The sequence below is a fragment of the Lissotriton vulgaris genome, chromosome 11, assembly GCF_964263255.1.
Source record: "Lissotriton vulgaris chromosome 11, aLisVul1.2, whole genome shotgun sequence".
NCBI lineage: Eukaryota > Metazoa > Chordata > Amphibia > Caudata > Salamandridae > Lissotriton > Lissotriton vulgaris.
In genome coordinates, this window is record NC_141699.1 from 65,753,723 (window position 1) to 65,766,899 (window position 13,177).

Here is a 13,177-nt window from a genome sequence, read left to right on the forward strand (position 1 = left end):
ATCACTTTTGCTGCAACATTAATTTGATGCTTGGTGGAAAAGAAACTTTTGTAACACTAAAGATCATTCTCTCCCAGACTATGTACAAGAAAGTTAAAGCTTTGCTTATACAAAATAACAGTCAGAACAACAGAACCACCGGAGGCTTGTGGAGTGTAGTTGCCGGTTTCTCAGTGGCCCTGGAGCTTCCTTGCAGTTAAGAGCAGTCTGCATGGTCTCTGGCGGTACAACCTTTAAGTGAGAGGAACCTCTGTAGTGGCCACCTGCGGGAGCTCTAGACTTAAGCTACCGCCATGTTGCTCTGAAGGCACCTTGTATGGAGAGCAGGATATCAGCTGGGGGAGCGGGCCTTGGTTAAGGTAAAAATAGATCAGCTGCTGTAAGGATAATTAAGGACAGCCCTGTGAAATCAGGTTTTTCGAGCTCTTTTTGTAAATATAAATCGTCACCTAAGCAGTTGTAGTCAAGGCGTGGAACGGGGGAGCAAGCGCCCGCTGCCATTGTTAAAGTTAATGCAGGACATTGCACTGTGGTGAAAATAAAAAGAAAGATTCAAAAGTTAGTTTAGGCAAACCGTTGCAGCACAAAACAAAGGAAGGGCCGCAATGTTAAATGTGAAGCGTAGTGTTGCGCATTGCAAAAATAAAGAGGAAGTGGGGGGTGCACTGCCTGGTTGTGTAAAGTTCATGTAGTTTTTTAAAGGATGGGTGCACTCATAGGTGGCGTTTCCGTCAAACGCCTATGAAAATGTGAAGCAAGTTGTGTACGCATAGACATGCGTGTACATCCCTAAATGAGGCACTCCGGGGTGGATCAAGAAATTTATTCCAATGTTCTTATAAGGATACTTTTATTTTTTGATGATTATCATGAAAAGTTTCTTGGTGATATTAACTTCATATCAACAAAGTTTGTGGATTGATCAACACATTGATGGTTGAATGAGAACTCCGATGCATTTCGGGCGGGAAGCCCTTTGTCAAGGAGAGCTGAAAAGAAGAGACGAGCCTGTGTCAGGGTGAAGGATTAATGAAAAGAGAAAAACGGCATGCTTAGTATTTGGTGTATTAAGTGCCTAACAACGAATGTGAAGGGTTTAGTGCCTAAAGGTAAATATGGGGTATGACAGTGAATCGCGTGGTGAATTGGGTAGGTGAGCGAGAGGAAAAGAAAAGTGGCGGGATCAAGGGGTAGTGTGGGGATGTGATAGGAAACTTGGCCGAGTGAGCGGAGAATGACGGGATTTAAAGGTAAAAATAACGCTGAATCGGGCGATCCCGGGAAGGTGACCTGCTCGGTGAAAGGAGAACTTACTTCGGCATGAAAGCGCGCAATTACGCTGGTTCAATCGGCGTGTGTTGATGTTCCGGGTGGGTGGACCCAGTGGCGTGCGGGAAGGTTAAATGCGTGGGTGTAGAAATGGAAAGAGGACAGACATGGTGTATTTAAAGAAAAAACCTAGAAAAGGGGTGATAGAAAAATGGTGGCCATGTTGGACAGATCGGGAAAAATGAAATAAAGGCTTAGATGATGTGAAGAATTACAAAGAAATATAAAGAAATATAAAGAGCAATGAGAAATACTTGTCAAAAGATATAACATGTAATGATATCATTATAAATAACAACTGTATTCAACGCGATCGTTGAGTCCGTGCGGTTTCAATGTTTGTAGACGGTACATCCATTCAAGTTCTCTTTTGAGGAGTAATTTGCGGTTGTCAATGCCTTCAGTTTTTGTGATCGTTTCCAATACTATGAACTGAAGTTGAGCGATGGTGTGATGGGATTCATGAAAATGCGTATTAATGCGCACTTTAATTTTTCTCTCGGTCTTACCGACATACAATTTACCGCAGGGGCATTTAAGGGCGTAGATCAGGTTCATAGAGTCGCAAGTGGCGTTGACATGAAGTTTGATAGGATGGCCTTTCATGGGGTGTCTGATGGTATTTCCCTTGATTATGCAATTGCAGTTATTACAATTCATGCACGGTAGGGTTCCTTTGTGATCTTTGGGGATGGATTGTTTTTTGGTGAGGATTTCCTTCATATTGTTACTGCGGGTATAGGCAAACAATGGAGGGGTTTGAAAGATGTCCCGAAAGTCGGGTTCCATTTGTAGGATGGGCCAATGGTTGAGGATGATTTTCTTGAAAGTAGCACTTGCCGTGGAGAATTTGGATACCAATACCATGCGTTGTTAGGTTTGTTTGGGTTTTTTAATAAGGCTTTCCTTTCTGCTGATGGTTGCAACGCGGGTGTAAGCTTCCTTTAGAATGTTTTCAGGATAACCTCTGTCTATGAAGCGATCGTGCATATCCTTAATCCTGGTGTCAAGAATGTTTTCGTCGGAGACGATACGTTTAACACGTAACATTTGTGAAAATGGGAGATGCTTCTTGAGTGATCCCTGGTGGAAGCTAGTGTAGTGTAACGTGTTGTTACGATCAGTTGTTTTGCGATGTAGGTCAGTGATTAATCCTTTGTCAGTGATTTTGATGTTGACGTCAAGGAAGGAAATCTCAGTGTCGCTTATTTGCCAGGTGAGTTTGATGTGTTCATCTTTAGTATTCAATTCAATCAATGCATTGTTGAGGGAATCTTTGGTGTCCGTCCACATAAAGAACAGATCGTCAATATATCTGACGTACATTTTGATTTTGTCATGGAAGGTCGTGTTAGCATATATGTGTAGATTTTCAAAGTTTTGCATGTAAATGTTGACGTTGGTTGGAGCCGCGCAATTTCCCATCGCCATTCCAGATAGCTGGAGATACCATCTATTGTCTTCTTGAAAATAGCTATGGTATAATGTTTACACCATAAGTCCCATCAGGAATGTTTACAGGGAGCTAACGTCAGCTGTACAAAGTATCAATGAGTCACTAATGTTAATGTTGATTTGTGCCAGTTTTAATAGGAATTCAGTGGTGTCTTTAATGTGGCTTGTCATTTTTGTGACCAAGGGTTGGAGGTATCTATCGATGAACTTGCCCACTGGTTCGTGTATAGATCCTTTGGTGGAGACGATAGGCCTGAAAGGTGGATCATAGAGGTTTTTGTGGATCTTGGGACACATGTGTATTGAAGGGCTCTTGGGATGTTCTTGCAACAGATAGTTTTTGGTGCGGTCTTCAATGACCCCAGCTTGATGTGCTTTCAATACTATATTTTGCAGAATAGTCTGGAACTCCCTGGTTGGGTTGTTGTCAAGTTGCATGTAAATGGTTGAGTCCTGAATATGTTCACGTAGGCGCTGGGTGTACATGCTGGTGTTGAGAATCACAAGGGCCCCCCCTTGTCTGCTTTAACACACTTGATGTGTGGATTATTTGCCAGAGTTTTTAGGGTGTCTCGATCCTTTTGTGGGATGTTTTTGTGTTTAGATAATCTCTTGAAGTTAACTTTGGACAAGTCATTGCGTACCAGATTTTCAAATAGATCAATGCACTTATGGCTGCTCGGAGCTTGATAAATGCTGGGTGGTCGTAGTCCCTTGAGTTGGTCAACCTTAACTGTATTGTTGGGCGGTAACGTGCTGTCAAAAAAATGACGTTGTTTGAGTTTCCGGGTGAATTTGAAGGTGCTGACTTCAAGTTCAAGTAAGTTGGTATGAGCAACCGGAATGAATGACGTGCCTTTTCAAGAAGGTCCATTTGATGGTTGGAAAGAGTGGTGTCAGAGATGTTAATGACTAGGTGGTCTTTTTGGGTTTGGCACTGACCTACATCGCAAAACAACTGATCGTAACAACACGTTACACTACACTAGCTTCCACCAGGGATCACTCAAGAAGCATCTCCCATTTCCACAAATGTTACGTGTTAAACGTATCGTCTCCGATGAAAACATTCTTGACACCAGGATTAAGGAAATGCACAATCGCTTCATAGACAGAGGTTATCCTGAAAACATTCTAAAGGAAGCTTACACCCGCGTAGCAACCATCAGCAGAAAGGAAAGCCTTATTAAAAAACCCAAACCAACCGAACAACGCATGGTATTGGTATCCAAATTCTTCACGGCAAGTGCCACTTTCAAGAAAATCATCCTCAACCATTGGCCCATCCTACAAATGGAACCCGACTTTCGGGACATCTTTCAAACCCCTCCATTGTTTGCCTACACCCGCAGTAACAATATGAAGGAAATCCTCACCAAAAAACAATCCATCCCCAAAGATCACAAAGGATCCCTACCGTGCATGAATTGTAATAACTGCAATTGCATAATTAAGGGAAATACCATCAGACAACCCATGAAAGGCCATCCTATCAAACTTCATGTCAACGCCACTTGCGACTCTATGAACCTGATCTATGGCCTTAAATGCCCCTGCGGTAAATTGTATGTCGGTAAGACCGAGAGAAAAATTAAAGTGCGCATTAATGAGCACAAATCTTAACATTCAAACAAGACACGAGAAATCCAATGTTGCTACGCATTTTCATGAATCCCATCACACCATCGCTCAACTTCAGTTCATAGTATTGGAAACGATCACAAAAACTGAAGGCATTGACAACCGCAAATTACTCCTCAAAAGAGAACTTGAATGGATGTACCGTCTACAAACATTGAAACCGCACGGACTCAACGATCGCGTTGAATACAGTTCTTTATAATGATATCATTACATGTTATATCTTTTGACAAGTATTTCTCATTGCTCTTTATATTTCTTTATATTTCTTTGTAATTCTTCACATCATCTCAGCCTTTATTTCATTTTTCCTGACCTGTCCAACATGGCCACCATTTTTCTATCACCCCTTTTCTAGGTTTTTTCTTTGAATACACCACGTCTGTCCTTTTTCCATTTCTACACCTACGCATTTAACCTTCCCGCACGCCACTGGGTCCACCCACCCGGAACATCAACACACGCCGATTGAACCAGCGTAACCGGGCGCTTTCATGCCGAAGTAAGTTCTCCTTTCACCGAGTAGGTCACCTTCCCGGGACCGCCCGATTCAGCGTTATTTTTACCTTTAAATCCCGTCACTCTCCGCTCACTCGGCCAAGTTTCCTCTCACATCCCCACACTACCCCTTGATCTCGCCACTTTTCTTTTCCTCTCGCTCACCTACCCAGTTCACCACGTGATTCACTGTCATACCCCATATTTACCTTTAGGCACTAAACCCTTCACTTTCGTTGTTAGGCACTTAATACACCAAATACTAAGCATGCCGTTTTTCTCTTTTCATTAATCCTTCACCCTGACACAGGCTCGTCTCTTCTTTTCAGCTCTCCTTGACAAAGGGCTTCCCGCCCGAAATGCATCGGAGTTCTCATTCAACCATCAATGTGTTGATCAATCCACAAACTTTGTTGATATAAAGTTAATATCACCAAGAAACTTTTCATGATAATCATCAAAAAATAAAAGTATCCTTATAAGAACATTGGAATTAATTTCTTGATCCACCCTGGAGTGCCTCATTTAGGGATGTACACGCATGTTTATGCGTACACAACTTGCTTCGCATTGCACAAATAAACATGAAGAGGCACAAATGTCATGCACAGCTTGGTATAAATCTATTGATTCAGTTTTGCTCTAACTGGCAACTGGAAATATTTGTATACGCCAGAAAGTGCTATACACTTCCATCACCTGAATTTGCTGCTCAAAATCTGACAAAAAGCTACCGAGGCGTTTTGAGAAAAATTTCCTGTAGGCTGGTCAAACGTGGACATCTTAGCGATCGGTTAAAGCTTTGCCTGCATTATGAAGCTTGAGACCAAGTACAGCGGTCTGTGTTATTGCGTGCATTCATGCATAAAATGCAGGCACCGAACACGTTCAATTTTGTACCTCTGCTGCAAGACCAGCCCTGAACTTATAGTTTGGCCCCCACAAAAGGAGGATGAGAATTGGTTTGCGCGCTCTGTGCTAGGGGAGTGGGAGGGCCATTAGCCTGTGAGAACTCGCGGCTGGAGATCAAAGGAAGGGTGGAAGGGACATAAGAGAGCGAAGGGTGCGGGGTTTGCAGCCTGGTGAGCTAAAGTGGCAGCAGAGGCGGAGCTCGCGCACAAAGTGTCTGGTAGCAAATGGCAGCTGTTCACAATGCGCGTGGTTGTGCTCACATGCACTGTACCCGATCCGCAATTTGGTCACACGTTTGAAAGCCTTACTATAATCTCGCCAAGCATCCCTAACGGGATGGCTTAGGCTCGACCTAAAAATGGGTAGAAAATGAGAAAACTCCGAATAATTATGTGCTACCCAACGTTGGTTTGATGATCTTAAACCGCAGCTGAATGGGGCACCTTTGTACCTCACTTACAAGAAGACCACAGAGGTTCCAAACCTATTCTAAACTTTTCTCCTTGGCAACCTTTGGTCAAGCTTTTTATCTGTAAATGTAGAACTGGGTAAAGCACACATGGTACAAAATTGCACCTATATATGTCAGAGAGCATAAACCAGACCACGCCTCCAAAGCAGGCAGATTGCCTCCATTGTATCAATGCATACTGCCTTCATGCATTTATCTGTGCTCATCCGCCAAGGGAACTCTAGGGGTGCCCTGGCTGACATGCTTTCAATAAACCTGGGCTGAAATGTTTTATTCCAGTATGTTCAAGCTAAATCTGGATTTTTGGTTTCATGACGCATTGTTGCAACACAGCACAGCTCTTGGTGCATCATGGCAGCACAGCATGGTTCATGATGCCTCATGGCAGCACAGAACTATTCCTGGTGTTTTGGGGTAGGAAGGTACAATTCATGGCGCATTGTGGCAAGGCAACGCAATTCGAATCCTGTTGCGGCAGCACAGCACAATTCATAGCGCACAGTGGCAGCACAGCACGATTTTTGGTGCGGTGTGATAGGACAGCACCATTGATAGTGCTTTGTGACAGGACAGTTCTAGCAGCACAGCACAATTCAAGATTCATTGTGGCAGCACAGTAGGAGTCCTGATGTTTTGTGGTAACACAAACGATTCGTAGTGTGTTGTGGCATCATAGCACGGTTCAGGGTATGTAGGTGTTGTACAGCACAATTAATGGTGCGTAGTGGTAACACAGCACGATTCATTGCTCATTATGGCAGCACAGAGCAATTCGTTGTGTGTTCTAGCCGCAGAGCACAGTTCATAACACATTGCTGCAGCATAGTATGATTAATGTTGCATTATGGTAGCACTATGAAATGAAATTAAACTTGAAATTACATGAAACTTTATTGTTTGATTAATAAAAATCATTACAATGGTGAACATGCATCAACAATAAAAACGTGTATTGATATTGCTAAAATATTTACACATGGTGCAAGAGACACGTGTTTTATCTTGGTCCTGTGTTTTGGCTTACACCATTTTTTTAAGAATCTTCCCAGTAGTGCCCATTTAGTCCGTTTGTATCGTCACAATGAATTGAAAAATAAAATTCATCAATAAATAATAAAAAAAGACTTAGAAATATATGTTTGTTGTTAATAATAAAATATTAACTTCATCTAGACAATACTACTTCATAAGGAGCAATTAAAAAACAGTGGGGAGCCGTGGTTGGCCCTTCTGGCTGAACATCTGCTGAGGCCAATGAACAAGACCCTGGCCGTTAAGAGTTAGTGATTAATACCACTGGTAGGGAGCGCGGTTCCATTAATAGGGTGAAGTCCCTACAAATGATGGTTTAAGTGTTCCTGGGGTGTACAAGATGGCAAAAGATTATCCGTGTAATAAAAGGCCATGGTCAACTGCTGTTAATTGGAGCAGAGGACTCAATCCTCCCTTTTATGGTTGACCATCGTTTGCTTGCTGGCTCTTTCTAATTGTAAATCTTCTTGCTGCTCTTGTCATAAACTTGGTGAACCGGATGTTGAGCAGTGAGTAGCACTATATATCAGCACTTTATGAGCATGGTAAAGATTTTGCAGCTATAGATTTATGACTAACACAGAGTTGTGTGGACTGGTTGGTCTCCAGTTCCTTTAATTCCGATCTACAATTTCTGGCTGGCATTTAAACATCATACTATTCAGACTTGTTAACAATGGCCTTTTTATGTAAACCACATTTTACTGCATACCACTGCCTGCTGCTAGAATGTACAGCTTCTTTTTTACATTGTTTAAAACTCTTTATTGGCTTTGATAGGGCAGAACACCATCAAGAAACTTATGAATTAAAACATATTTTTTCTGGTTTTGCATTCTGAGAAGCCACAAGCATCAGTTATCGAACAGCCATAGAATGCTTGTTACGTAGATCATCAGGTGTTAACACAATCCAGTATGTGTCCGTGTTTAAATGGCAGTACTGTGGTTTTGATTGGAAGGTATATGCTGTGTTAGTGCTTCAGAAAACAAATACATTGCATGATGGTGGATGTCATCTGAAGGGTAAACCAAAAAGCTGAACGTAGCGCCTAAGATATTGATGATGGCTCAGTGCGGGTTTTCCAGCAGAGCGCAATATACGTTTGCGCTAACACCGTCTCCAGCGATGTAAGGGGTGATAACTCTTGCATTCTTTCTTGGTTGTGCTTAAGCCCAGCAAATACAGGTTGGTGGTAAGTGTGTGCACAACCTATCACATCAGACACATTCTGAGGTCACTGATCATTCCTCACAACCTCCAAATGTGAAAAAGGACCCCACCTCACGAGGACAGGACCCCTCCTCACGAGGACAGGACCCCTCCTCACGAGGACAGGACCCCTCCTCACGAGGACAGGACCCCACCTCACGAATACAGGACCCCACCTCACGAGGACAGGACCCCACCTCACGAATACAGGACCCCACCTCACAAATACAGGACCCCACCTCACGAATAAAGGACCTCACCTCACGAATACAGGACCCCACCTCACGAGGACAGGACCCCACCTCACGAGGACAGGACCCCACCTCACGGGTACAGGACCCCACCTCACGAGTACAGGACCCCACCTCACGAATACAGGACCCCACCTCACGAGGACAGGACCCCACCTCACGAATACAGGACCCCACCTCACGAGGACAGGACCCCACCTCACGAGGACAGGACCCCACCTCACGAGGACAGGACCCCACCTCACGAGGACAGGACCCCACCTCACGAGGACAGGACCCCACCTCACGAATACAGGACCCCGCCTCATGAGTACAGGACCCCATCTCACGAATACAGGACCCCACCTCACGAATACAGGACCCCGCCTCACGAGTACAGGACCCCGCCTCACGAGTACAGGACCCCGCCTCACAAGGACAGGACCCCGCCTCATGAGTACAGGACCCCGCCTCATGAGTACAGGACCCCGCCTCATGAGTACAGGACCCCGCCTCATGAGTACAGGACCCCGCCTCATGAGTACAGGACCCCACCTCATGAGTACAGGACCCCGCCTCATGAGTACAGGACCCCGCCTCATGAGTACAGGACCCCGCCTCATGAGTACAGGACCCCGCCTCACGAGTACAGGACCCCGCCTCACGAGTACAGGACCCCGCCTCATGAGTACTGGACCCCGCCTCATGAGTACAGGACCCCACCTCACAAGGACAGGACCCCACCTCATGAGTACAGGACCCCACCTCATGAGTACAGGACCCCACCTCACAAGGATAGGACCCCGCCTCACGAGTACAGGACCCCGCCTCACGAGTACAGGACCCCGCCTCACGAGTACAGGATCCCGCCTCACGAGTACAGGACCCCGCCTCATGAGTACAGGACCCCACCTCACAAGGACAGGACCCCGCCTCACGAGTACAGGACCCCGCCTCATGAGTACAGGACCCCACCTCACAAGGACAGGACCCCTCCTAATGAGTACAGGACCCCATCTCATGAATACAGGACCCCCACCCTACCTCATGAATACAGGACCCCTCCTCACAAGGACAGGACCCCACTTCATGAATACAGGACCCCACCTCACGAGGACAGGACCCCACCTCATGAGGACAGGCCCCCGCCTCACGAGGACAGGACCCCACCTTACAAGTACATCCAGGGAATGTTTTTCAGTACTTTTAGGCTCCTTAGGAAAATGTATCCATGCTTTCAGTGACACCATGGTATGTCAAAAATGTGGGTTGTGTTTCCTATTTAGGACAAAACGCAATAAATTCAAAAAGCCTTCCCTCTTAGTTCACACGTGTGATGAGAGTGAGGCATTGGGAGACCCTCTTGAAAGGACAGTGGGGCTATAAAGCTGCATTCCAGAATTGTAGTGTGTAGAGGTGCATTAATCTATCTGTATTCCTGGGTCCTTGACACAATGATTGAATCATGCATACTCCCTGCTTGTGCATTGGTAGGTGCTGCATATATGCTCTCACAAGCAAAGGCAATGCAAAAGGAAGGCCTTTCAAATCAGTAACCAAATCCATATCAACCAAGGGATCACACATTATAGTTTATTGACTATTAAGTACCTTTGAAAATCCGCAAGTCGCTGTTCGAGATAAACATGCATGTTGAGTTTGTTCCGGGAAGGGGAGGTGCAAATGTCGACATCTATAATGGAGTGTTTTTTGATTTTGTGTTAATTGGTCTGTGGATGAGAGTTGAAGCATCTTGTTATGATGCACAAACTACTCAAACATGTATTCTCGCCTTGCAGGTGTGCCTCCAAATGTTCCAAGGGATGCAGGAGGAGATCTCCCCACTGGTGTGGACAAGGGCAGGAAACAGTTCCTCACTGCAAAGGATTCTGGGGTCTCTGGTGCAAGTTATCATGATGGAGGTAATTACACAGTTACACAGTGGCCGAGGGACACCAAGTTACCATTTTAATGAATAGATACAGTGCTGTCGATTAAGGACGCAGATATCTTTACCCTCTCAATCTGGATCAGGGGCCTTTTACTGCTTAAAGAAAGACCCTCCCTGTCATCAGGTAGTGCCAGAAGCCCAAATTCACACATGCCTTATGAAAATACATTTCCCAAGTCTTTTAAAACACTTTTTTATAAAGCACTTACATAGGGTAACATGCTCAATTTACATTATGTAATTCATAGTTTTAGCAACATTTCTCAAAATAAGTTCATCAAAAGACTTATCCCATTAATGGCAGGTGGTTGATTTACTTTACGAGCTCCTCCAGCAAAGCATTTCTGCAAGGCTTTATTCCAATCCTAGAGTATATTCCATATGAACTCCCTTCTTAAAACATGCTGTGCAGATTAAAATCTATAAACATTCTCTAACTTGGAGCCACAACTTGTAGTCTGTACTGTAAAGTTTCCTACAGCTATTTTATAATGATGTGCCTCTCAACTGAATCAAACCTCACTTACAATGCATTTGGGGGTACTGTTGCGGCGCCATTACATTTATAAGTTAGCTACGGCATCTTCACAAAATAATTTTAGCATTCTTCTTCCAAACAGTAAGAGCAGTAAATTGTGACTCGTTGCCTTTTCAATATTACACAAGGCAAAAGCCACAATTGCAATGTATTTTTGTAAAAGAAATGTGACATAATAAGACCAAAAATGTACAGGGTGTTCCGCGCAGTTTAATGGTTTCTGAGCTAACTGGCTCACCCTCTAGATAACTCCAGCAAGCTCCCCTAAACTTCATGAAACCAGACTGAAACTAGCAATTTGTGTGCTTCTTAAAACACCTTTCATGCAGGGGTGGGAATGTGTAACTTCACCTTACAATCTTCCAGTATTGTTTCCCCCAAATATGTCTGTTAAGAAAGTAATTTAGAAAATAAACCAGATAGCAAGGCCGGTCAGCAGCCAAGAGTAGAATGATCCTTTGGCTGTAGAAGAAGGCGCTGCTAAAATAGAAACTGGGCCTGATGTTTAGATAGGAAAATAAATGCATAAGTCTGGCTAGGAAAGAACTACTGCAAAGGGTTTCTAGAAGGGAATGGCAGATCCACCAAAGCCGCAAAATGGACAATCATGACCTCGCCAGAAGGTGCCTTCTTAGGATGTCTGTAGGGATATGCAAGCACATGTAAAAGAAATACGTGTTTGGAAAAAGTGTCCAAGGACAAGGTTCCTTTCTACATTAATACACAATGTATGCATACCCACCTCCTGTTTTATATGTATTGTTGCAGATGCCAATACTTTATATTTAGTTCATAGTTGAGTTACGCTTTGATGAAACTTCTTGCTTCTCCTCTGTAGTTGTGATGAAATAGGTGAATTGTTTGTTAACTGGAGTCTTGAAGAAGGAAGGCTCTTTTCATTGATTTCCACAGCTCCAGGTTACCTAGGTCACATTTCATCATTCTAAGTCGAAGAGGTTGTTTGTGTCACTCTAGATAGTTCTAGAAAGAATTCTGTATGTTTCGGATTTTAGGACCAGTAAAAATATGTCATCACACGTTGGCTTTCAATTCCAAATGGTCCTTTTATTACATATCTAACAATACCGTGTGTGGTTTCAGACTCTAATGTGCTATTCACCACCCCTCTGCACTAAATAGTTTTTTCTGGTATATTATAACACTATGAAAAATGTCCTTAGGAGTGAGTGGTGATGCTAAGAGAATATCTTATCTTTGTGTCATAATGATAAATAAAATTACATCATTTGCATGCCACAAGGCTGCAAGATCTCTAAAACTTAAAACACAGGGACTGAGCTTGTTGTTGCGCAAATGTCAAAGATGCTGTGCTGGATTGATTTTCCTTGTAGGTTTGAGGCCCCTCCTCTGCCCCTGATTTCTTTTCTCAATAACAATTGTGACATGTTAAAGCAGTTCCTTTAGTTTTACATTCATTGACTTGCATAGAAGTATATAAACCTGTTTCAAGCTTATGTACCAGCCAATGAATCACATTCTTTTGTCTGTCCCTTCTTCACTGTTTAGACTGTGAGCAGAGACACCAGACTCTTGGCAGGAACTGCTATAAGCATGTTGGCCAACGCAGCTCCGGAGCCTGAACGGGGAGCCGCAGCCATGCGGAATCTCTTCCAGTACATGGGCGCAGGTGAGATCGACGAGGATAGGCTTGCTGGGGTGGCGTGTTCCAGCACTGTCTGGCTCTGACCAAAAGGCCAGGGTTTTAAGGTGTAAGGAGGGAAGTTAAGAGACACTGGGTTATGGTAGAGCAATGAGGCGTCTGAGTTCTTCTGTGTTCAAAATGCAGAAGAGAAAAGTGTCTCTGGCCAATAACCTTCAGCTTGAGGGGTAGGGCAATGGGAGAAGGTATATGGTCCACTATACGCTTGGGACTTGAAATCCAGGCA

General features: G+C 44.0%; 1 protein-coding gene across 1 annotated transcript in view; it reads left to right on the forward strand.

Moving 5' to 3' along the window:
• Positions 1–13,177, forward strand: part of LOC147678984 (tRNA (32-2'-O)-methyltransferase regulator THADA-like) — a 291,162-nt gene that overhangs the window by 63,333 nt on the left and 214,652 nt on the right. The window contains exons 6-7 of the mRNA XM_086942707.1: positions 10,581–10,703; positions 12,798–12,918. Of these exons, the coding sequence (XP_086798833.1) occupies positions 10,581–10,703; positions 12,798–12,918 (244 nt within the window). The remainder of the gene's footprint in view (positions 1–10,580; positions 10,704–12,797; positions 12,919–13,177) is intronic.